This window comes from Marmota flaviventris, chromosome 8 (genome assembly GCF_047511675.1).
Source record: "Marmota flaviventris isolate mMarFla1 chromosome 8, mMarFla1.hap1, whole genome shotgun sequence".
Taxonomy (NCBI): domain Eukaryota; kingdom Metazoa; phylum Chordata; class Mammalia; order Rodentia; family Sciuridae; genus Marmota; species Marmota flaviventris.
This window is the reverse complement of record NC_092505.1, coordinates 126,979,821-127,002,981: the sequence shown is the minus strand read 5'-3', so window position 1 is coordinate 127,002,981 and position 23,161 is coordinate 126,979,821. Positions and strand designations below refer to the sequence as shown.

At 45.1% G+C, this 23,161-nt stretch overlaps 1 protein-coding gene across 1 annotated transcript in view; it reads left to right on the top strand.

The window, feature by feature from the left end:
* Positions 1 to 23,161, top strand: part of Ephb1 (EPH receptor B1) — a 257,860-nt gene that overhangs the window by 127,972 nt on the left and 106,727 nt on the right. Inside the window, exon 3 of the mRNA XM_027933877.2 lies at positions 20,024 to 20,359. Within this exon, the coding sequence (XP_027789678.2) occupies positions 20,024 to 20,359 (336 nt within the window). The remainder of the gene's footprint in view (positions 1 to 20,023; positions 20,360 to 23,161) is intronic.

Below are 23,161 nucleotides of genomic sequence, written 5' to 3'. Positions count from 1 at the left end.
GAGACTTACTTCCTCTCTCCTCAGCAGGGTCAGATGGCAAGTAGAGCTTGACCAGGTCAATCAGACGGAGGGAGTGTCCAGACAGGAACAGGGAAGTGCACAGCCACGTGAAACCAAACGCTGTGATGCGTAGCTTCAGTTTTGAGTAATTTCTAGTTTACCAGGGGGACAAAACGGAAAGGAGGAATTTATGAAGCAGGTGAAAATAGATAATTATGCCTTATAAAATTGCTGTCTGTGAAAAACTATGCGGAAGGACTGGTGTGAAAATAATTACCTTGTTACATTTCTGACCACAAAAACCCTTTTTCTGTCACCCACATGGGAGAAATTTTGATGGATCACAGAGGCAAGCCAGTGCTTGTCTTGTTTCTTTTATTTCTTCTTCAAATGCACTGGGTGTCCCTCTGCAGTTTTGAGCGCAGAAATGGAATGAAGAAGGGGCTCCAAGGTCACCTTGTCCTCTGAGCCCCTTTACTGTCCCCTCAGAAGAGAAGGCACCATGATAGCCACTCTCTGAGGTCCCCCTGAAGGCAAGAACAGGGATTTTTGAGCTTGACTCCCGATGGTATGACCTGGGACAAATGATAGCCTTTTAAAATATGAGCTTCCTCATTGGGAAAACTGGATAGGATGGAACTCAAATGGAAAGGTCTGGAGAATTAAATGATATAACGTAAGTGAAATCCCATATTAGAACTCAGATCTGGGGCTGGGGTTGTGGCTCAGCAGTAGAGCGCTCACCTAGCACGTGCAAGGTCCTGAGTTTGATCCTCAGCACCACATAAAAATAAATAAACAAAATGAAAGTATATTTAAAAAAGAACTCAGATCTGTCTACTTCCAGGGCCACAACTTCAATGAGAGCTAAAATTTGGGAGCTCTTAGAGTGGTGTGGTGGGTGGTCATGGAGATGAATGGGATTTGCCATTACTCTTGCTCTTGAGGGGTCATAATCCTCTCCTTTCTCTCCCATTGCTTTCTCTCCTGGACATTCGCATTCCCTCTTTTAAGAGGCTGGCAGTTCTCTTTCAGGGGAGCAACTCACAGGGCACCCTCACAGTGCATCAGAGTTGTCCTTGCAGCACAGGGGCCATGTCCCTCACATGGACTTCCCAGGACTATGGCAGCTCCAGTGCCCAGGTCCTGGTCTTTCTAGGCAAGCTGGGTGGGAAAGGGTCCAGAAGGTGGGAAGGGCCTTGAGATGACAGGGAGTCATATGTGAGTGTCCCATACAGCTGCTCTGAGCTCTCCAGGCTGGGTCATGCTCCGCAAGCTTGCTGATGATGATTTCCTTTAGACTAATTGATTTTTAAATGCAGTCCCTGAACCAGCATTGTCACCTGGGAACATGCTAGACTAAGTTCTCAGCCACTCCCTAGACCTGCTGAATGAGAAACTCTGGAGGTGGAGCTCAGCAGTCAGTTCTAACACACCTTGCAGGTGGTTCTGAAGGCTGCTAGCATTTGAGAATACTGCTTGAGAATTAGGTCCCTGTCCTCTGCTTTGTGATCCTGGGACAAGGGCTGTTGTGTGAATTTCCATTGACTGGAACCACAGGGCCTGGCCTCCCCATCAGTCCTCTGTGTTGGATTAGCAGGCTGAACCCGAGGGGGCAAAGGTGTGTGTGAATGAGGAGGCGTGGGGTAAGATTTGACTATGCTCCTATGAGTGTGCCTGGGTTTGAGCGTTTCAAGTGTAGACGCTCACTCGTTCTCAGAATGTCCTCTCACCTGCTCTGCCCCCATTTTCATTTCATTTTTCAGGTGGCCAGAGCAGTGTGGAGACCTACAAGGTACAGCATTAACTGGGGGCCAGGAGCAGTGAAGGGAAGAGAAAAGAATGGAATCCAGGGAGCACAGTCGGACTAGAGTAGCCTCAGGGAGGCTGAGGGAGAAACTGAGGCAGATGCAAAGTGACTGAGCTCAGATGCAGGGCCCAGTGGTTTGGGGATATAAACAGGTCATGGATCTCACCAGATGGTGCCCTCCGCCACCCCCCCCCCACACACACACCTAGCAGGAAATCAAGCCAAGAGGAAGTCTCTGGGGCTGCCACTGCAGGGAGGGCTTCTCCAGCTCAAGAGGGCAGGATGCCCTGTGGCGACAAGTGCTCCACCTGAGACAGGAATCCAGTGCTATGAATTAGCAACTGCCTATTTGTCCACATGCTGCACACTGGGGATGATTTTGAATACCTTCCAAAAGTAGACCATTTCACAAGTGTTTGCCTCTGTTAATTGAGAGCTTGCGACATATTAACAGAAGGTTGTTCTACCCGCCATTGGCTTCACCCTTTGCTGACCAGAGCTTTAGTAAAAGTCACATTGTGTGCTCTATTCTATACCCCAGAAGGCTGCTTGATTTTATCCTGACATATGATCCATGTTGCATGTTAAAAAAAAAAAAAGAATAGATCATTTGTATGTGTGTGTGTATGTGTGTGTGTGTTGGTACCAGGAATTGAACCCACGGGCACGGTGTAACCACTGAGCCATATTCCCAGCCACTCCCCTCCTTTTTCAAATTTTTTTATTTTGAGACAGAGTCTCACTAAGTTGCTTAGGGCCTCCTAAGTTGCAGAGGCTGGCCTCGAACTTGCAATTTCCTGCCTCATCCTCTTGATCTGCTGGGATTATAGGCATGCACCACCACTCCTGACTCATTTGTATTTTTCTTTTTTTGGCAGGGGATAGTCTGTATTTTCCTTGAGGTAAAATTCAGACAAAGGTCATAGATCAACAAGAGTTAGGGCAAGCCATTTCACCAAGTACCTGCATTTGGACTCACACCCTGGGCCGACCAGGTAGATGGCTTATACACCTGGATGCAGAATGGAGGTAGCATGGCTGCAAGCTGAAAGCTATTTATAACTGTCACTGCTGTTTCAAGAAGGGTCAGCATGGCTTGTGTAAATGTGCTTTCACACTTCTGTAATCTACAAATTCTTTTCACAGTTGTTTGACTCAAGGTGTATAACCTTTATGAGAAATCATATAGTTCTAAGTTTTAAGCTAATAGCCAGGCACACACATAGACTTTCTGTTGCAGCATTTTGTCATGGGAGCATTTGGAATCACAGACTGTTAACATTCAGAGAGCCCCATAAGCCCTGCCACCCAAGATCCCCCACCATGTCAGCCTTCTCTCTTCCACAACCCTGGCAGGTGATCATTCCACTTTTATTTTTCTGAGTATTTGTGATGAAAGGCATCTCATATTTTGCGGGATGGCTCCATGCCATCCCTAACAGCCATCACCCATTATTGTCGAAGAGATTTTCTGGATTTTGCATGGGTACTCTGCCCTCCCAGTCATTGGTTGGCCATTGAGGACCCATGTTCAGCAGGCCAGTGGTGTCAGTCTTTAAGGACAACTTTCTCATCCTTCCTGAACTGTCCCCTTTAAGCTAAACAATCTACCCCTAAAGCACATGATTTCCTGAACTATGCCCTCCCCAGACAATCTGGCTAGCCTTTCTGAGTTTCTCATATTGATCATTAAAACTCTCCAAATAGGGCAACCAGGATGAAACCTATGATCCTCACTTCAGCACAGAGCTTAGTGGAAAGAAGATGGCTTTTCCCCTGTGATTGGGACACTGCCGAGTGTTTACTTAGGCTGCAGCCTCTGACACCACGGGTTCTGCCAGCCACTAAACAGCCAGTGTTTCAGTTTGTCCCATCAGAAATGCTGCCCTTCCGGGTCTCCTCTATTGCACGCTTACAAACATGACTGGAAATTCTGCTCCATTGATTCAGGCTCCATGCTCTTTCATGTAGATATCGTACTACGATACTACGATTTTTATCACCTCAAATGAGCAGTGTTAGTGTTATTATTAAGACTGGGGACTCTGGAGACCGGTTCATGTTCAAGCCCTGCTCTGCCACTTGCCAGCTATGTGGGACAAGTGCCTCATTTTTTCATCCAAAAAAATGGGGATAATTCCCCTATTTGTCTCACCTCATTGTCATGGGAATTAAGTGCAATGATGCTACTTAAGACAGTGTTGGGCATGTGAAACATTTCAAAAAAGCAAACACTTTTGTCACTATTATCAGTATTATTCCTACTCTCATGTTATTTCCAAAGCAGCTAAAATCCAAGTAGGAGCATTATCAGTTAATTAACATTTTTCAGTTATACAAGTACCAAGTATTTGTGTACTTTTTTTTTTTTCAGTTACCCTTCTGAAAATTTAGGCCTACTTTCTATGTGCCTTTTCTCTGCAGGCTAATAATACAGTTTGGGAAAAAGAAATGGTGTCAGCTAGCCTGACTTAGACAATGCATGGTGGTCCTTGTCATTCTTTCTTTGAAGCTCACAGAGCACTAATTTAATTGTGAAGTTCAAGAAGTGGGAAAAGATGGAGGTAAAAATGTATCTCTTCTACTCTTTTCTCCATTTTGAGCATCGGAACAAAGCTGTCCACCCCATGGCTTTGGAATCCTTTCCCGACATGACTGCTCATGCGTGGTCTCCAGCAATGGCTCCAGGGAGGAGGAGGTTTTGCTCGGCCCATGCTGAGTGTCCTGTGTTGGTTAGAGCCATTCAGGCACACGGCTCTGCCATGGCCACTGGACTGGAAGTTCTTTGATGTGCCAATCTGCAGATTTTTTTTTAACTCCCTCTGTGACCTAACACACCAGGTGCCCAACATGGTCAAGTGGTGAGAGTTCTTCTGTTGATACGATTCAGACCAGGCTTGACTCTCCACTCCAGACCTCCCTTGCTGAGTTACTTAACCTCTCCAAATCTCTGCTTCTTTTTCAAGAAAAAAGAAGATATCGTTTGTGCCTATTGTGAAATACATTAAACTACCTAAGTCAGTGTTAGACATCTGCTAAGTCTTGATCAATTGCCATCTTTATTTTGTTATGAATATTGTTTAAGAGGCAATTCATGTGTCCTAAATTATGTGGTCCAAAATAAGAAACTAATAAATGTGGAGGGACATTTTAGATTAAAGTTGCTCCTGGAGAGTCCCACAAGATTGGCTAAATTTTTACTTCATCACTTTCTCTTCAAAGTCATCATTGATTACTTATATATTGGAAAGTCCGGACATGAAGCACACACCCCATTTCATGTTATAATAGTTTTCAGGTGTCTGGCTTGGAGTTGGTACCTTCTAGATAATTATGTGGAAAGCTGCTCAGACAGCCAGACACAAAATAAATAAAATGAATCACTACAAAACGATAGCTTCCTTGTCTTGTGCCACATGTAATCTAGAAAGTGTGGATATGCCCAAACAATTGGCTGACTTTGAAGAAAAAGGAGAGGCTGAAATCTGAAGGACCAGGATTCAACTGCAAAAGGCCCGGGATTCCCTCCAGGCAGTGCCAGAGACCAGCTCCTCTGGTCTCTGTAGCCAGTGGTCCAGTGAAGAAGCCATATCAGGAAGGGTGGCTTGTCTCATAGAGGCTGAAGGGTACAGAACCAGAGGCCAATCGAACACAAAGGTCACTCTGTCCTCCTCGCTCATTCTGAAGAGTGGCAGCTCTAGGAGATGGCCGTAATAGTGTGCTGTGAGTTTAGACTTGCAAGAGATGCCCAATGAGGCCTTCAGAGAAGATCTTCTGGGTCACCTATGGGCTCTGCTCACCTTGGAGGTGACCAGAAAAGCATTTTCAATGCTGTGGATTATAGTGAGCCCCTATGGCAGATGTATAGTAAGATGAAGCTTGATGCAGGTTGGCTTTTATGTGCACAGAGAGTGGGTAGGTGGCTGAGGGGAACTGGGGGTCAGTGGTCAGTGGGAAGTCATGATCACCACCAAGCCTTGCTAGCCCTCAGTGAGCAGAGCCATCAAGAGCCACTTGGTTCCCACAAAGAGGGTGCTGTCTACAGGCCAGAAGAACACCAGGTGAGAATTCCTTGCTCTGTTCATGAAGGTCAGGCTTTGTGCCCATGCCCAGGGACAGGTCCTGCATGCAGAACAGCTCTGTGAAGTTAGCCATGCCCGTGCCTGACAGGCCGTGAAGCATCAACACCTCAGAGAGGCACAGCCCTCTCCAGAGGACACCCTGGTACCCAACAGCTGATTGGATCAGGAACATGGCACAGCAGTCTCTAATGAGTTGTGTAGTCCCCCATGGGTGGGCATTCAAACTGATTCCAGGGTTTCATTAATAAAAACAATAATACTGCCACAGAAATGCTTGGGGCATATAGGCTTACCTGGAAATAGAATTGCTGAATTACCAGCTGCCTACTCTTGAAGCCCGTTAAAATGACCAGAGTGCTTTCCCAATGACTCGGCCACTTTACACCCCCACCAGCAGTACATATTTTGCTTCTCTCTACTCTGGCTCCCAACTGGATGTCATCAAGACTTTCAACCTCTGCCAATTTCACTGACCTCCTAATCATTTGATTAGTATCTCTCTGATTATAACTGTGTATTCTTAATATGCTTGTTGACCAATTTATTTTTTCTTCTAAGAATTGACTGTGTGTAACCCTTGCCCTTTTGCTATTTTTAGGAGACTTCTAGATGCCCATTAATTATATCTGATATTCTGCCCTGCAGGCCTCCATTTAATTCTATTTATGGGTACTTTTTTGTTGTTGTTAATATGAAGTTTTTTAACCACTGGACTCAAACCTGGCTGTTGACTTCCTTCTGGTTTTAGGGCTTTGTGTCATTACTTTTTGTCAGGGTTTTATGTATGTCCTTCCCAATCTAGGGTATAAAAATACTCTCATAATCTCTTTTAATTCTCTGTTCAGTATTTATATTTAATTCTTTCCTCTATCAGAAATTTATTTTTGCAAAAATTGTTATTCTTGTTTATCTGATTAAAAATAGCACGTTCTCACCTCCACCCGAACTGTCCACATTTTAGTAAGTTGCTTCTTTTAGAGACTAAATGCCCGTGCATATTTGTCTTTCTTCTCTCCCATTGATTTTTTTTGGTCTGTCCTGACACCAGATCTAACTGCTTCTAAAGATGGTAACTTTATATCTCAATGACTGGTAAGCCATGTCTCTGTATATTATCCATTTCCAAAAAAAAAAAAAAAACCCACCTCTATTATTAAGCACTTGTTTCCTTCAGGACAAGCCTTAGAACAAGTTGGGCATGTATCATTAAGCAATCCTGTTAAATTGGGATTGGGATTGAATTGAACATCTGGATTATTTTGGAGAGGATTATCTTCTTTATAACATTGAGATGTTGAGTCTTTCCATCTAGGCACATGAAATCTATGTCTTCTTTTTGCCCTTTAGTAAGATTTTTATAGTTGTCTTCACGCCTTTATTACACAGGTCTTATGAAGTTTGATCCTAGGTATATTTTGGGTTTTGTGGTTATTGTGAATAGATGCTTTGGGGTTGTTATCTTTTCTTTTCATATAGCTTGTGCTTGCTGACGAATGAGACTATAATGGTGGGAGTCGTGAGCTTCCCTCCTCTGGAGGAGTCTAATAGAGGCTGGCTTTTGCCACCTGAACACACTAAATTTCAAGGTTTCCTTCCATTTTAAGAATTAGCGTGTCAGAATCAGAACTTGATCTTGGGTGACCCATAACTCCCTGAAAGGCTACAACCCTTTTTGGTTTATCTTTTGTTCCCTTGACCTTGAATTGTTGTCTTTGAAACTGGGGTGTCTCCTCTGTATCTGGAGAGAGGCAGCACATGTCTCTTGTAGAACTGCATGAGAGGGCCTGGAAGATTCTTCTTGTACCCCCCAAGAAAAATGGAATGCATGTCTCGTGACTATTCGACTCATATTCTCTTTCCAGCTGTGGTCTGGATGCCATTCTGATCTACAGTCTCTTTAAAAAGATGAATAGAATTATGACAACTTAAAAAAATTCTGTGGTCCAGGGAGGAAACTCTTGGTCACTTTTGAGTAACTGTGAAATACAGGACTTCTCCAAGGGCACCACTTTCTCTCAGAGCATGGCGAGGAGATAGGATTCCTGGTCATGCAGTCACCTGAGGGCCTCATTCCCACCACTGTCAAACCCTCAGTCCGTACATGCAGTGAGGACTTGTTCAGTGTGATCCAGATTGTTGTCTTCTTTTAAAAGAAACTTTGGAAAGTGTCTAGCATGTGAGAGTTCACAGTAGACTGTGTGCCCGGTGGGACCAGACAGCTCCTACATTCCTGAGATTCTGAGGGAGCGTAGTTTCTTTTCCACCTTCAAGGATGTCCTTATTTGTGTGACCTTCATCCCTGGCATGTCTTGGCCCAGGGACCACCAACCAGATCTCAAGATGCAGAACATCATTGTCCTTGCTTTGGATTCCTGTCCTGATCTCAGTCTTCCTATTGGCACCTGCCTAGAGAGAATCACCAAGCTCTGGACTACATCAGATCATGCTAAATCAAATGAGTGGCTTGGGGCATTTCAAGTCCTGAATGCATCAGTTAGAAATAATGCAGGCCAGAACAAGGAGTTCTGTGAATGTCATGCCCCAGGAAGATCTAGCCTTCCATTATCCCAAAGATAGAAATGTGTTCCAGAGTCCTTTGAATTCAGGAAGACTTAGATAAACTTAGAATTTTTCTTTCTTAAGAAAACACCTTGGAGCCTGCCCTAGTGGTATGTGGCCTAGGACAATGATTTTGCAGCAGACATTGCTATGGAGAAACTCCCTCTGACAATTGACTGGGTCATGAAAAGGGCCCCTACCTAGAAGCTTGGGAGGTCCTGTATAGGAGGTCTGCTGCAGGCCTCATGTTCTCCCTGCTTTAGGCCCTGATGCTCAAGTCTTCTGCCCAATGTCTTTCTTTTACTCATTGTACAAGTGTGCACAGAGTCACGATTTCCCTTCCAGAAGATGAAGGGAGGGCAGGAATTCCTGCATAACCACACCAGGCAGTCCTTTGTACATGTACAGCACACTAAGGCTCGGTGTTCTTCCACTGACTTCCACATGAGTGTCAGGAGGACAGTGTCCCCCTCCAAGTCCCTAAGCACACTGCCTAGCCCTCTCCAGGCTCACGGGCTTGACCTTTACCAGCCTTGTCAGTCCGTGGCCTCTATGGATGTTGCACAAGTGCCACTGCCCTGCAGATTTTGAGCTCCTCGGGATGGACAGCAGGGAGCTTGCCCACAGCCTCACCTGCACAGCACAGCTCATGGACAGGTTGGTCACTCAAGAATCTATGAATGACTACAGTAAGTGACCCATGGAGTGACACTGCGGCAGGGAGGGCAGTTAGCCCCTGTTTTCTGAGTCCAGTGCATTTACATTATTTTGGGAGGCTTCTGAGGCCTGTTCTAAGGCTAGGAGAGGGACTTGTAGGCCACGTTTTTGAGATCGCATGACCTATGGTTGTCCTCGACTTTGAGTGTCCCCAGGGTATTTCTGCAGGTCAGGGTGCTTTATATTAAAACTTGCCTCTCATCTTGGGCCACAAGTAAGAGATTTAACTGGGTACCCATCCCCCATGTAGCAGTGACCTCAGAGGGGCCATAACACACTCCTACTGAATCATGCCGCCTCCAGTCTGCAGGGCCTCACCCTTCCTACAAGGCCTTCTGCAGAATCCCAGGAACCCTGGACTCTCAGACTTAGTTAGGCTCAGCCCAGAGAGAGGGGCTGCCTCTTTTCCAAGAAAGTGGGATCCACTTCCTCTCTCCCAGACAATTAGATCCATTGACGAAGGAGAAGCAAGAAGTTCTTTCTGTAAACATTCATATTTGGTGAAATGTATAACGCTGGGCTCTTTGAGGCTCCCAAAATCCCTCTCAGCAGGGTCCCTCCTTGTTTTGACTAATCATTTCTCCTTATTACTAACTGTTATGATTAGGGGAATTGCCTGAGCGAGGCCCAGCGTTTCCAAGACCCTAATGAGCAACACGTGCAGACTTGCTCAGCCCCATCCTGCAGCCGCGGCTGTTCTATTTCTGCAGGAAGAGGACTGAGGTGGTTCAGGCTGAGGTGGGAGCTTTCTGCCTACCCATGAGCCACCCCCTGCCCAGCACCTGGCTGCTTTTGTGTCTCACCTGTGCCTTACACTGTTAGGGACCAAACCTGCACTCAAGTCTTGCTTATGCCATTTGCCAGCCACATGATTTGATCCAGGTTTATTTGTCTTTCCTCATATGTAAACTGAGTCCATCCTCCCAGGATGTTGGGACTACTGATTTTATTAAGTAATAAACAAAACATTGCCTAGCACTGTACTTTGCATGAAGGGTTTATTATTAAAAGAAAATTCAAAATTGCATACAGAACTCTATTGAAATGGAAACCAAGGTCATCTTCTGTTGTTTCAGATGCTCCTACAGAAATCTCCAGGGAAATGACCTAATGAGGGCACCGGGTCAGGGTCATGTCCATGAGGAGCTACTGGTGGTACATAAGTCCTTTTTCTTTGGTACCCACGACTGGACCCAGGGGCACTTAACCACTAAGCCACATCCCAGCCCTTTTGTATATTTTATTTTGAGACAAGGTCTTGCTGAGTTGTTCAGGGCCTCACTAAGTTGCTGAGGTTGCTTCTAATTCTCAGTCCTCCTGCCTTCAGCCTCCTAAGCCACTGGGATTACAGGCCTGTGCCACTGTACCTAGCAAGGAGTCCTTGCTTGAGCCCACTAGAAGGTGAAGTCTGTTGATGCCAGGCGTGCACATTAGTGCTAATCAATCACTCAGTGAGTGACAGACAAGCCACTTTGCCTCTCTGATCCTCAATTTTCTCATCATTAAAATGGGAATAGTAAGATGCACAGAATTGTGAAGACAAAAACTAGTTATGTAATGTCTGTAAAAAGACTGTTTTTAAAAATATTTTGAATATTTAAAAAATGTTTTAAAATTATTCAGAACCTGCCCTTTCTCCTCCCCACTGCTGCATCCCTGGCCCAGAATGCTGTTGCCTGTCACTAAGGTGACTTCTGTGGCCTCCTAATGGTTTGTCTGCTTCTGTTTTTATCCTCTCATATCCTGTCCTCCCAAGGCAGCTAAAGTGGTACTTAAAAAGTCTGAACATGTCATTCGTCTGCTCGGAGACCTCCTTACAGTAAAATCTTACTGAGAGTAAAATCCCCTCAGCCTGTGCCCAGGACCTAGATATTCTGCCTACTACACTCCTCTCTAATCTATTTCTTTTTCTCTCCCTTCTGATCACTGTCTTGCAGCCACACTATCCCATTCATTGTCCTCAAGTAAGCCTACTGCATTTCCTCCTCAGGACCTTTGTATAGGCTGGTCCTTGGTCTGGGGACATTCCCTCTAGATATTGACTTGGTTCCTGACTTACCACATTCAGGTCTCTGTCCAATGGCCTTTTCTCCAAGAGAGTTCGCCTCCCCATCCCAACCCACCATCACCCATCTCCCTTCTCCTGCTCTATTTATCCTCAGAACCTAGTTGCTACTTACAACATACATTTTTCTACTCACTGAAGCATCAGCTGACTCTTCCACTAGAATACAAACTCCATGATGGCAAGCATTTTGCCTGTATCGTTGTATTTGAACTAATTATTTTGATATAATAATGAATTAGATGCACAGACACCATTAGACAAGTCATTTGGCAGGCGCTATTGTAACCCTTTATGTACATTGCCCAACTGGTAGCCCTTTATAATGTTCCTGTCAATTATAATTATTGCCATCCCAGTTTTACCAGCAAACATGCTGAGGCCTAGTGAGGTTATGCCAAAGCCTGGGATTTGACTTGGTTTCTTCTGAATCTGCACATGTGTGACTCCCCTCCCACCTCTAGTGAGTTGCTCCTGGATGTCATCTTCAAGTGACTCCAAAATACATAAAAGTATCCCGAGGAAGATCATGCTCACATGGCTTCCAGGAAAAGTGAGTCAATACGATTTCCCCAGGTTTCAGTGCCCTCTCCTTCTTACCCTAGGAAACATCCTACACTTTGAGAAAAAATAAATAAACCTCAAAAGATACCTGAGCTTGCAAAAGGACAGGCATCAATCAGCATTTCAGCCCCTACTGCCTCTGGACCCCAGCATGACTCCCTGACTAGAAGGAACACGTCAGCACTCCAGACATACATCCTCCATATTAAGGAAAATGGTGTTCACATGTCTGCTGCTCAACACTCACAAATTACAGACAGTCCTTGATCTGTTTTTTTCCCCCCAAAGACCTCAATCTCCTCCAAACTTCTTTTATTTTATTTTCACTAGAGATTGAACCCAGGGCTGCTTAACACTGAGCCACATCCCCAGACCTTTTTATATTTTATTTTGAGACAGGGTCTCACTAAGTTGCTTAGGGCCTTCCTAATTTGCTGGGACTGTCTTAGAACTCGTGATCCTCCTGGCAGCCTCCAGAATTGCTGAGACGACAGGTGTCCATCACCACACTTGGTTCTTTCCAAACTTCCAATGTTGAGAGAAGAATGTTTTTGGCATTCTCTTAATGACTCACCCATCTCCCCATTCTGATGCCACCATTTTCCACCAGGTCCCTGATGACTTTTTCCCAATTTGCCAATATGGCCACAGGAGTCCTACTCCACCCATGACAAAACCTGACAATCCCTTCTGCTCCTAACCCCTGTTATTGTGGTATTATCATGGAGCCTGGCATAGCATCTTTAGAAGCTCCCCCATTACCAGCAAGGAAACCTCAGTGAAGGGGATGGGGAAGCTTGCAGACTCATGTCCCTCTCCAAGGTCCTGAACCAAACCTTTGTGGCATATCACACGCTTTCCTCTAAAACTTTACTGTTCTAGGTTCTAGTCTGACCTCTTCCAGGAATTTTGCACTTGGTAAGGTAAAGGTGGAAGAGGAAGAACTCCCAAATATCATGTGAGAGGAGGGAGAAAAAGACAGCTGACCTCAGGCTGGGGTGTGCCATCTTGTAAATGGCGCTAGAAAGAATAAAGAAAGGTTTTGTTTTGGCATTGTTTGCAAATAAGCAATTATCAAAGGAAAAAATGAAACTGAGCATGAAGCTCATTTCATGTTTATTTGATAATTCTACTACATGTCTGCAAACATTTTCTCTTTGACTCATGTTAACTCCAAACCATCCTGCTTTTCTTCCTGTATGTTGTCTTTAGGGCAAAGGCAATACAACCTGCCTGGTTTGATTTTCTGCATGCTTTGCACCCACAGAAGACCTCTTCAGTTCTCTATTTCCCCATTTCCATGTCTGAATCTGCTCCTTGAATTCTATCTCTTTCCCTGTAAAATCTCAAAGACTTTTCACCTTCTTCAGGAAAGCTTCACATCACTCACACGTGGTTTACTTAACTAGCTGTCTTAGTGAGCAAAAGGGGAAAGAGATGTCCTGATAGAACCATCATTTTGGAGCATTCCCCTGGATCACACCACTTATGTATTCACATACTGTCATACCACACTCTTTCCCATCATCCCTCTCTCTAATATCATTTTCTGGCCTTTCTTTCTGCCACTTCTTAACCTTCAGTCCACATTGAAGATTGCAGTTATTTTTCCAAACTACAGTCTTGACTCTTCTTAACCATGATGACATTACACGTTTTGAACTCTCTTAACTCGGGAGTTTTGCATATTAAATGCATTTCTTGGCTCATTCAAAGACTCTGTCTTAGCTATGTCTATGTCTAGGTTCTAGTCTGACCTCTCCCAGGAATTTTCCTAAAGAGAGACATAGTAGAGAGCATTATTTGCCATTGGATTGAATAAAGTGTTTCCTTGTCTTTTAGTCAGGGAGGTCAATGAATAGATAGATACCATGCCAGAGTCAGACAACCTCTTAGGAGGCCAGGAAACAGAGGCCACAAGTCCAGGAGGTCATAAGAGCTGGACACATTCTGGAGACACAGCCTCATACTCAAGGGTAAGGTTCTGTCCCTTTTGGGGCATGTTTTCCTGGGCTTAGTAACCTAGAGAGTATAGATTAGGGCAGAGGGTTTCCAAGGTGCTTTTCCCCCAGGTATAGCTCCCACTTTGAAACTAGAACCCCCAAATATCATGCCTGAATGTGTTGATCTACATTAGTCTTATCTTTTCCCCCAGTATCTATAATATAATTTGTATCTGTAGCATTTACTTTCTTAACTATATGTGTTCACAGTTCCCAGTATGCCATAGGTATAGGGTCTTGCATCTGAGTTCCCCAACATAACTTCCTCATCTTCATAGTTTTTAGAGTGCTCAGCAGATTCTGTGCTCATGGATTGACTGAATGAGATCAGTCTTAATTAGATGAGTGGCTCAAGGTTGCAGATAATCTAATAATGACATACTAATAGTGTTAATAACAACAGCTGATATTACTTAATTCTTTTGCATACCAACCACAGCTAAACAATGTGGGCTTTATTATCTCATTTAATTCTCAGAATTACCATTTGTCAGATGAAGAAATTGAGCCTTCAAACTTTACTTTCTAGAAGTGGTCAACTTGGTTGCCATTAAACATTTAGGGAGTTCATTGATTGATCTCACAATCTGAAAAATTATATATGTCTTTAAATACATGTTCATTTTTTTTTCTAAGTGAAAACTTTGTTACTTTCATCAGAGAGGATCCATCTCTGGCCTGATGCATAAGAGCACAATCCCAGCCAACATGTGGGGTGTCCCAGTAGAGTACCCCCTTAAGACTGTTGTAATCCTCATTAGATCCCCTGGGGAGTTATCTAAGGAGGCAGACTTGGTGGTAGCAAAGCACAGTTAATAGAACCCTCTCTGCTGGGCACTTTTTACCAGCCTGATATTAGTTTCTAAATTCTAACAATAGGAGCTTGTCCTTATTAAGATTGCTGATAAAGGAATTAGCTATCTTCAGCATATTTTCCCTGTGGTTACTCTAGAGTGCTCTCATTTCTAACGTAATGCCTACAAATAAACTCATCGGCTCTCTGCCACACACCCTGTGTCTCCATTCTTAACACAAAAACAAAGCAAAAAATCTGGCCCAAACCACATTAAGAAACAGCAAGGTTTCTACCTCAAGATGGCAATACACTGCCCCGTGGCTCTAAAAAGAGTCTAGTTAATTATTTGAAGTCCCAATAACAACCATGCTCCATGTGGGCTGAGCCAACCATGGCACGTCCTAGAAGACATTGGAGACCCCTTCCCATAACTCAGTACCCACCATGCCCCCTCCTCATCCAAACTAAAAATCACTGCTCAACATTTCCCACCCTTCCACAGACTCAATTTCCCTAGCCCTTTGAACAGAATGTGTTTATCAGTAACTGTGGCAATAGATCAGAGAGGCTTCAAAAATCCTGTCTGTATGTAATTAAGAAAAACAAGGAACCAGACACAAGAGCAGGGAGCTCAGACGAGGAGACTGTGGTGCTGAGCCCTGCCACAGCCATCACAAAGGCTTTTGCTGATAGAGATGGCAAATTTCCTACCTCCTTTGTGGCTTCTCTCTGTGCTCACTTTTCTAATGTTTTTATCTCCTTCCTAGGGATGTTTCTGAGGCACAAATTCTGGGTGAATACTTCCTGCAAAGAGTGCGGCCCCAAACCCAGGAGGCAAAGCTGGATAGAAAGTAGTTCTAGCAACCCTCATCTAGGAGATTTATGCACAGGCCAAACCTGCCATGGTCCAGCTCTTCATTCAGGCAGAGACTGGGCAGACTACCTGCAGGAATGTACCCATCTCATCAGGATGCTTGAGCACTGACACCTGGGGCCATTATTGTGTTTTAACCACTGAGACATGAGACCTGGAGCAGGCCTCATGGGAATAAGGGACAGACTTCAGCATTGTTAGGAGACCATCTGAGCCCCAGGACTATTTTATTTCATAGCACTTCTTCTTGTGTGAAATCTTCTCATTTATCTCTGTTTTTTCCTTCGATCCTGTCAGTTTCCATTCACCAAAGAGAAACACAAGCTCCATGAGAGCAGAAGCTTGCCAGTCTTGCAAGAGCCTCCCAAGAGCCTCGAAGAGCACAGGACATACTTGTTCAAGGAATGAATGAATGAATGAATGAATGAATAACTGATGAATGAGGCCCCAGTCATTGCTATGGCCCAGACTTGGCTCATCTCCACCATATGCACAGGCCCCTCTTCTGTGAGCTGAACACGGCATGCCAGGGGAAGAATACGTAGCAGAACATGTTGGGCTCTTCAAGAGATGGCAAATTTCTTAACATCTGTCCCTGCTCCTTGGTTGAAAAGGATTCAGATTTATTTATTTATGGACTTAGCAACCACGGCCTCCTCTATAAACCTGCATTAATCTCCTACAGATGCACTCATTCTGAGAAGCACCCAAGAATGAGAAGGGTCCAGGGAGTGCTGCATGGGAAGTCTCCATTCCTATCACAAATCACTCTTTTGTTCCTGGTCAGTTGGGAGCAAATGGACAGAGAGTATACTGATCAGGGCAAATCACTTCCACTGCTCCAGATCAGGGATAGGGCCAGACATTCCAAACCCACTCTTCACTTGCTACCTTTTTCTCACCAAAGCCTTTGCCACTTAGGATCACAGGCAGTGGGTCCTCACTGCGGTTGCTGCTTCAAAGCCTTCCTCAGGCCCCTCTACGTGCCAAAAGCAGGGCATTCTGTCTCATGCTGGAAAAGGGGTACACAGATGGGCTCTCATCCATGCACACAGAGGAAAAGTAGAAAACCATATTGCAAGGGTCCTCTGCAGGTAATCTGCTGTCTGGGCTTGGGACAAACCAGAGGCAAACCAGACACCTGTCTCTACCTACCAAAAGGCTGATATAGTGAGGACACAGAGAAGAGATAGGGACCCTTATAAGGTAATAATGGAATCTAGAAATAGGTTTATCAATCTTATCAATGCTCAGAAAAAGAAATGCATGCCTGCTCCGCATGAGAGAAGGCTCCTAGTAGAATGGGTACTGGATTTCTAAGAGTGAGCAAGAGTTCATTAAGTAGATAAAGAGGGGAAGGAATCCCAGACAGAAGGAAGAACATGGCGCAGAGGCTCAGAGGTATGAAGAGAGTTTAGTTCATGCAGGAAATTTCAGGAATATTCCTATTAGCCATAGGGGTAAGGGGCAAGGGCCCAGGATGTGATTGACATCACCAAGACCGGAGGGAAGTTGAATGTTATGAAAGGGATCAGGGGTAAATATCCCAGATAATTGGAAGGCTGAAGACTTTGAGCATAGGAACACTTGGGTCTCATGTGCATTTTAGAAGCTCCCATTCTGGCAGAAGAGAATGGATCTGAGAGATTGCAGAAATGCAAGAGCATTGACTTGGAGGATTTGTCAATAGGGCAGGAAAATGGATGCGGCCTGGGATTCTGAGGCTGTGGGGAAATAGAAGAAAGAAAATATTTGAGGAAAAGGTGATGAAGCTGACAGATTGTGGTGATGGTCCATGACCTTGGAAGGACAAAAGATGTGATGCCCAGGGCCTCACTGGTAACGACACAAGGTGTCAAGAAAAATTAAAGACTGAATTGTGTTCCCTGGATTTGTCCACTAGAAGGCCAAAGGAAAGGCTGTCATGGTGAAGGAGCAGGGAAGTGACCAGGCTCCAGTTGGCTCTGCAGGGAGAGAAGAGAGACAGTTTCTTCTCTGAAGAAGCTGGCTGGAGAGTAAAGAGGAGAGCGTAGGAGGTAGAAAGATGTGAGGGGATTGATGTTTGGACTTAGGACTCTCAGCTATGTACATTGAGGGTCCTCTGCAGGTAAATTGCTGGAACAGACTAAGACTTATGCAAGTTTAAGAGGAGAAGCTGGAGTTAGGGAAGAGGGTGAGGTTGAAGCTCCGGGGAGAGAGGAGATCCCTAGAGGAAGGATGGGAGAGAGACATGGCCACTTTCTCCATCAATACCTGCCTCTCTGAGGATGCAATATGATATTATTTTTAAAAAGATTTGCCCCACACCCAGCATACAGTGGGAACTAGGAGTATACATTTACTAAGGATGAGAAACGGTGGCCTTTGGGTGAGGCTAGGCTGTCTGCTTTGTGAGACAAGCAACAATGTCATTGACAGCTGGGAGCTTGTGGCATGAGTGTCATCAGTCTGAAGCAAACAGACGTGTCCAAGACAGGCATTGACCAATATGGATGTTAATGAATTGTGCAGTGTTTGGCAAGGCCATCCTGGCCCAGTAAGAGTCCACCTGGGACAATACCAACTGCTTTCCCAGTACTACCTGTGTGCTGATTTAAAGAGAGATGGATGTTTATCCCTGGGCAGATGGGTAGGGAATTCTTGAACACCGTTTGCAAGACTTCAGTAAAAATGTTCCATGAATTCTGCCCTGTCACAAGCGTGCACGAATGCTGTGCTCTCGCTCAGGCCTAATGGGCTTTATATAGTACTGTACTGATTTTCTTTCATGTTTTAATAGAATCTGATTTAATATTTGCTTTCTGCTCTAGCTGGTGCTGTTGACTGATTCAGCGCCGAATCCTTCCCTGGTGCCCCTCGACCTTGATGTTATTCCCTCATTTTGCGTGTTGGCATTTGATTCCTGTCTACAGCATGAATCACTTTACACATGTCTTCGTTCAGCTGGCGATGGTCACGTGCATGAATTCTGAATGCATTACTATCCGGAGAGGCTGCTCCAGCAGACCCGCTGTTAGGAAAGGGGTGGGGGCTTCTGGGCAGGATTCATTTCCATCCATTTGACATTGAGGAGACCAGTGCTCATGCTTGGGAATCTGAGGCTAGGATCTGGCAGGAAGTCGTCCAACTTCATCTCAAACTACCCAGCGCCGTGACAGTTCATTCAGCAACATCCGGCTCTCCTACAAAGTACCAAGCTTTCCAGAATTTTGCAACAAGACATTTCCTCTTCTGCTGGATGGGAACAGCCATAAACAGCTGTTCGGAGGGAAGAAGCTGCCCTCCTTGAGTCCCAGTGAGATTGGCTGGCTTGGAGAAGGAGAGTGTGTTCAGAGCTGGGGTGTAGTTAAGAACATGAGCTTTCATGCTGGCTTCAGTTCCTACAGACCATATGATCTATATCATATTAGATCCTTATGTAGATCTAAATCTAGACGTAGATAACAGAGCCAGTCTTCTCTATAAGCTTTAGTTTCCTAAGTAATTGTGATAATTATTGTATCTTCCTGGTACGATTCTTGAGGTGTGTGAACGAGGCAATGCATGTAAAATAGCTAACTGAGAGTCCAGAACACACTCTCCTATGTTTTTCTTTTGTTGTGAGGTCAAAAATTGTGATTGTCTGACTCTTCTTCTGTCCAACAATGCTTCTTGACTTCATGCACCAAAGTTGGTGCAATGTGAATATTCATCTATCCAGGTGCTCTTGCAACCTGTCCTACAGGAAAAAAAAAAAATCCCAACCATAAAGTACACACCACATAGATCTTAAAATGTGTTGTGAAATATTCCAGGATCTGTTGGGGCTTTTGGATGGGGCTGCTCATATCCCACTAGCCTTGACCTCTACTCCACTGAAGACCAGGGATTCAGTAAGCCTCCAATGTACACACATTTTATTAACCCAAAATCTGGTTGGAGGATATGACTTGGTCCAAGAACAAGAAGATTGAACTCACATTTCTTAGCACATAGGGCTAAAAGAAAGACAACTTCAATGGGGATGATCAATAGGGGAGTTCGGAACAGGTTGTCATCTCTATCCACTGTTGTGGGCCACAGCCGAGTAGGGATGAGGCATGGCATTTTTGCCAGAAGTAGTGGTTGAGAGGTGACGCCAGCAAGCCATTCAGATGATGACTTTTGAGTTCTCGCGGAGTTCCCGTTGAGTTCCGGTTGAGCTCTCCCGGGGATTCCTGAAGAGTTCTCATTGGTTGGGGAAGTGCCGGAGGAGGGATTTCCGGTTGGTCGTTCCTGGAGGAGCCGAGTGGGTGGCGTTGGGGAGAGTTCCCGGTTGTGTGAGTGGAGTGTGCTGGTGGAGTTCAGAAATAAAGTTTGTTCCTGCTTCAGTGCCTCGTGATTTGTGCCCAGCCAGACTGCGGCAATCCACCATTTTTTTTTTTCATGTCATGAACTGGAGCACAGATATGTGAGGCTGAGGAAGGGGGTGGAGTTTATGATGAGGGTGGGAAGGTACCAGATGCAGGCCAGAGAGATACTGGACAAGGAAGCTTGTGGCTAGCTTCACTGTGCCCACCTTTGTCTCCCTGCAGGTGTCCCGTCAGGTCCCCGCAATGTCATCTCCATCGTCAATGAGACATCCATCATTCTGGAGTGGCACCCTCCAAGGGAGACTGGTGGGCGAGATGATGTCACCTACAACATCATCTGCAAAAAGTGCCGCGCAGACCGCAGGAGCTGTTCCCGCTGCGACGACAACGTGGAGTTTGTGCCCAGACAGCTGGGCCTGACGGAGTGCCGAGTCTCCATCAGCAGCCTGTGGGCCCACACCCCCTACACCTTTGACATCCAGGCCATCAATGGGGTCTCCAGCAAGAGTCCCTTCCCCCCACAGCATGTCTCTGTCAACATCACCACAAACCAAGCGGGTAAGTCTGGAGTCTCTATGATCCTTCTCTGTGAGGCTGGCTTTTCACCCAGCTCTGGGTAGGGACATGGCTGCAGCGATCTCCATTCTGCCAGTCTGCCTTCAGGCCTCATCCCAGGGGTGAAAGCATCAAGTGGCAGGCAATCTCAGCCATGGAGGAGGCAATTGTCATGTTTGGACTTCGAGAGTGCACAGGAGACTAGGGGATTTTCTTCTGTCCAGCATCAAAGCAGAGATGTATATCCAAGCTAGAAAGAGCCGAGTGCTCTGCACCTAGCCAGGACTCACTCACTAAATGCTGCTGGAGAGATGAATAGGGGATGGGCAGACAGATGGACAGAGGGGTGGACTAATAGATGTATGCACTGATAGACAGATGCACAGGAGGGTAGACAGACAAAAGAATGGGGTGAGTGGGTGGGAGAATTGCGAGACCTTGAGAACAGAACCCCAATGATGCTTTAATGGAAAACCTAATGAAAGCCATTTCCCACAAATCATATGATAAAAGCAATATTGCCTTCATAAGTTGTTTTTCTATTAAACTGTTATTCAAGACTGAATTCCCCTTTATAGCTTGCTCACATGAATGCTACAATGTTATAGAGACCTCAGATAGGTGGCAATAGATCACTCCCAATGGCGGGTACATCTCTGTGCCACGCGCAACTCAGAGCACATTTTCTTCTCTTTATTTCTTTATCTCTTACTCTTCTGATCTTTTCTCTTTATTGCTTTTCACACCTCTTACAACAACAATCCATTTCTTTTTATATCCATTGAGCCAGTCCATTCATGCACTAACTCACTCATTTATTTACTCATTCATTATTAAGAGGCAGTCATTTAGTATCCACTCTATGCCACGCTGTGGATTAGATACTGTGACAGACACAGTGATACTTGGAAACGCTCGTTCCTCCCATGAAACTCATGAACTGGAGAATTTGCAGGACTCAAACTATAGAGCCGCAAGATGGTGTATCCTAAGCATTGTAGGCTGTGCCCCCGCGGTGAATACCAAGGGAAATAGAAAAGAACAGTCTCTCCCCTGTGTGACCGTGCAACCTGCAGAGGCGAATGAACACCACATCTGCAGGCAATGGGGGTCATAGGCAGTAGACCATGATCTTATTTGGAATTATAGATTTTTCTCAATCACTGAATTCTAGAAGGACAGCTTGTTAGTAGAATAGCAGGAGACTGACATCTCTCTGTGCTCTCTCTCCCTCTGAGCATCTCCTCTTTCCCACTCCATCTTCTTCTCTCCTCGCCTCTCCATCCTCAGCCTTGTTCTGCCTGTTTAATACCAGGCATCTTTGATGCCAGATGATTCTTAGGTTTAAGCTGTCAGAACTGAGAAGAAAAAAAAGGTGTTGTAGGAGTTCATAGCTGTCCAGATGGCTGCGTTGTTGTTGTTGGTGTGTGTGTGTGTGTGTGTGTGTATTCATGGGGTGTGTTTGTATGTATGCGCATGGTCACGTGTTTACATGCATACATGTATAGTGAGAAAATAAGAGTAGAAGTGTAGAAGGCTCCAGCTGGTGACCATATCCTTGGTGCCATGGAGACAAAGGTTGTGGTGGTCCATCTTACCCGATGAATAGGGAGTGGTAATTTCTGCATTATGTTGAGTGTGTAGTATAAGCTGCCTTTGTTAGGAGTATTTCCCTTGGAGAGTTTAAGGCAGAAAACTGGCTGAAATATTTTAGTGTCCCAGCTTCTGGGAATAACAATCCTGCCAGGCTGTCATGTAATGCTGGGCTTGGCGGTCTTTTCTCTCTCTCTCTAAGCATGTGCGAATAAACCTGCCACTTACATCAGTTTGCTTTTATTTCGTCCCCTCCCTTCTCCCTTCCCTTATCCTGCTATTCCCGAACCTGCCCATCTGCTTGTTTTGCTATCTGCACCTTCCCAGGCTGCAGGGGAGCTGAGGGACCAAGGCTCCTGCAGGGGCCCTTGCATTAACAAATCTCAAAGTATTTGTTTTTATCCTCAGCCACTTGCTCCTGTGCAGACACATGTCTCGTGCCCTTTGATCTCCTTCTCAAAAGCCCTTTTTATTCTCAGTCTTCCCTGATTTTGTAGTCTCCATCTCCATTTTGATCTTCTAATGTAGGATTCCTTGTTGGTGATGCTGGAATTTTGACATCAGAAAGTTGACAATCAGTGAGAGAAAGATGAAACTGCTTCTTGGTGGTATGTGGTGCTCTAAGGCAAATATCACAAAGACCAGTGGTTCCATAAATTCATGGTCTGTGAGCTTTGGAGGAACCTGGTGATGTCACACTGGTTTGGTAAAGACTTATATGAATACAAGTTGCCTTCATCCAGCACTTACTATTGTTTTCAGGTAGAAAACATTAGAATAAACATTTGAACCTATATCTCTGCAAGAACTGTTTAGGAACATGAGCAGAAGCTACACGTTTTACCAAAGATGGATGAGAGACTAAATAGCAGGCATCATGAAAACTGAAGTTCTCAGATCCACTGAGAACGAAGCCATGGCATGTCTCATCCCTTCCCAGCACACCCTGAGCTCATGCACTCTGGGTGGGGCCTAGGGTTAGCTTCCCTCCCCGGCCTCATGGTAGTATACAACCCCTGTCAGTGCCTGTGATCACCACCATCCCAGTGTGTGGGTCATGAGATGGCAGGTAAAGAATCTGACCAGGAGTAGTCCCAGAATCAAACATTAAGTCAACCAATAAGTGTACTGAGTACCTACACTGCCTGGAATTTTGGGTGGGTGAGTCCTGACTGAGGAAGAAATGAGTTATAATTACTGTCCTTGACCCCT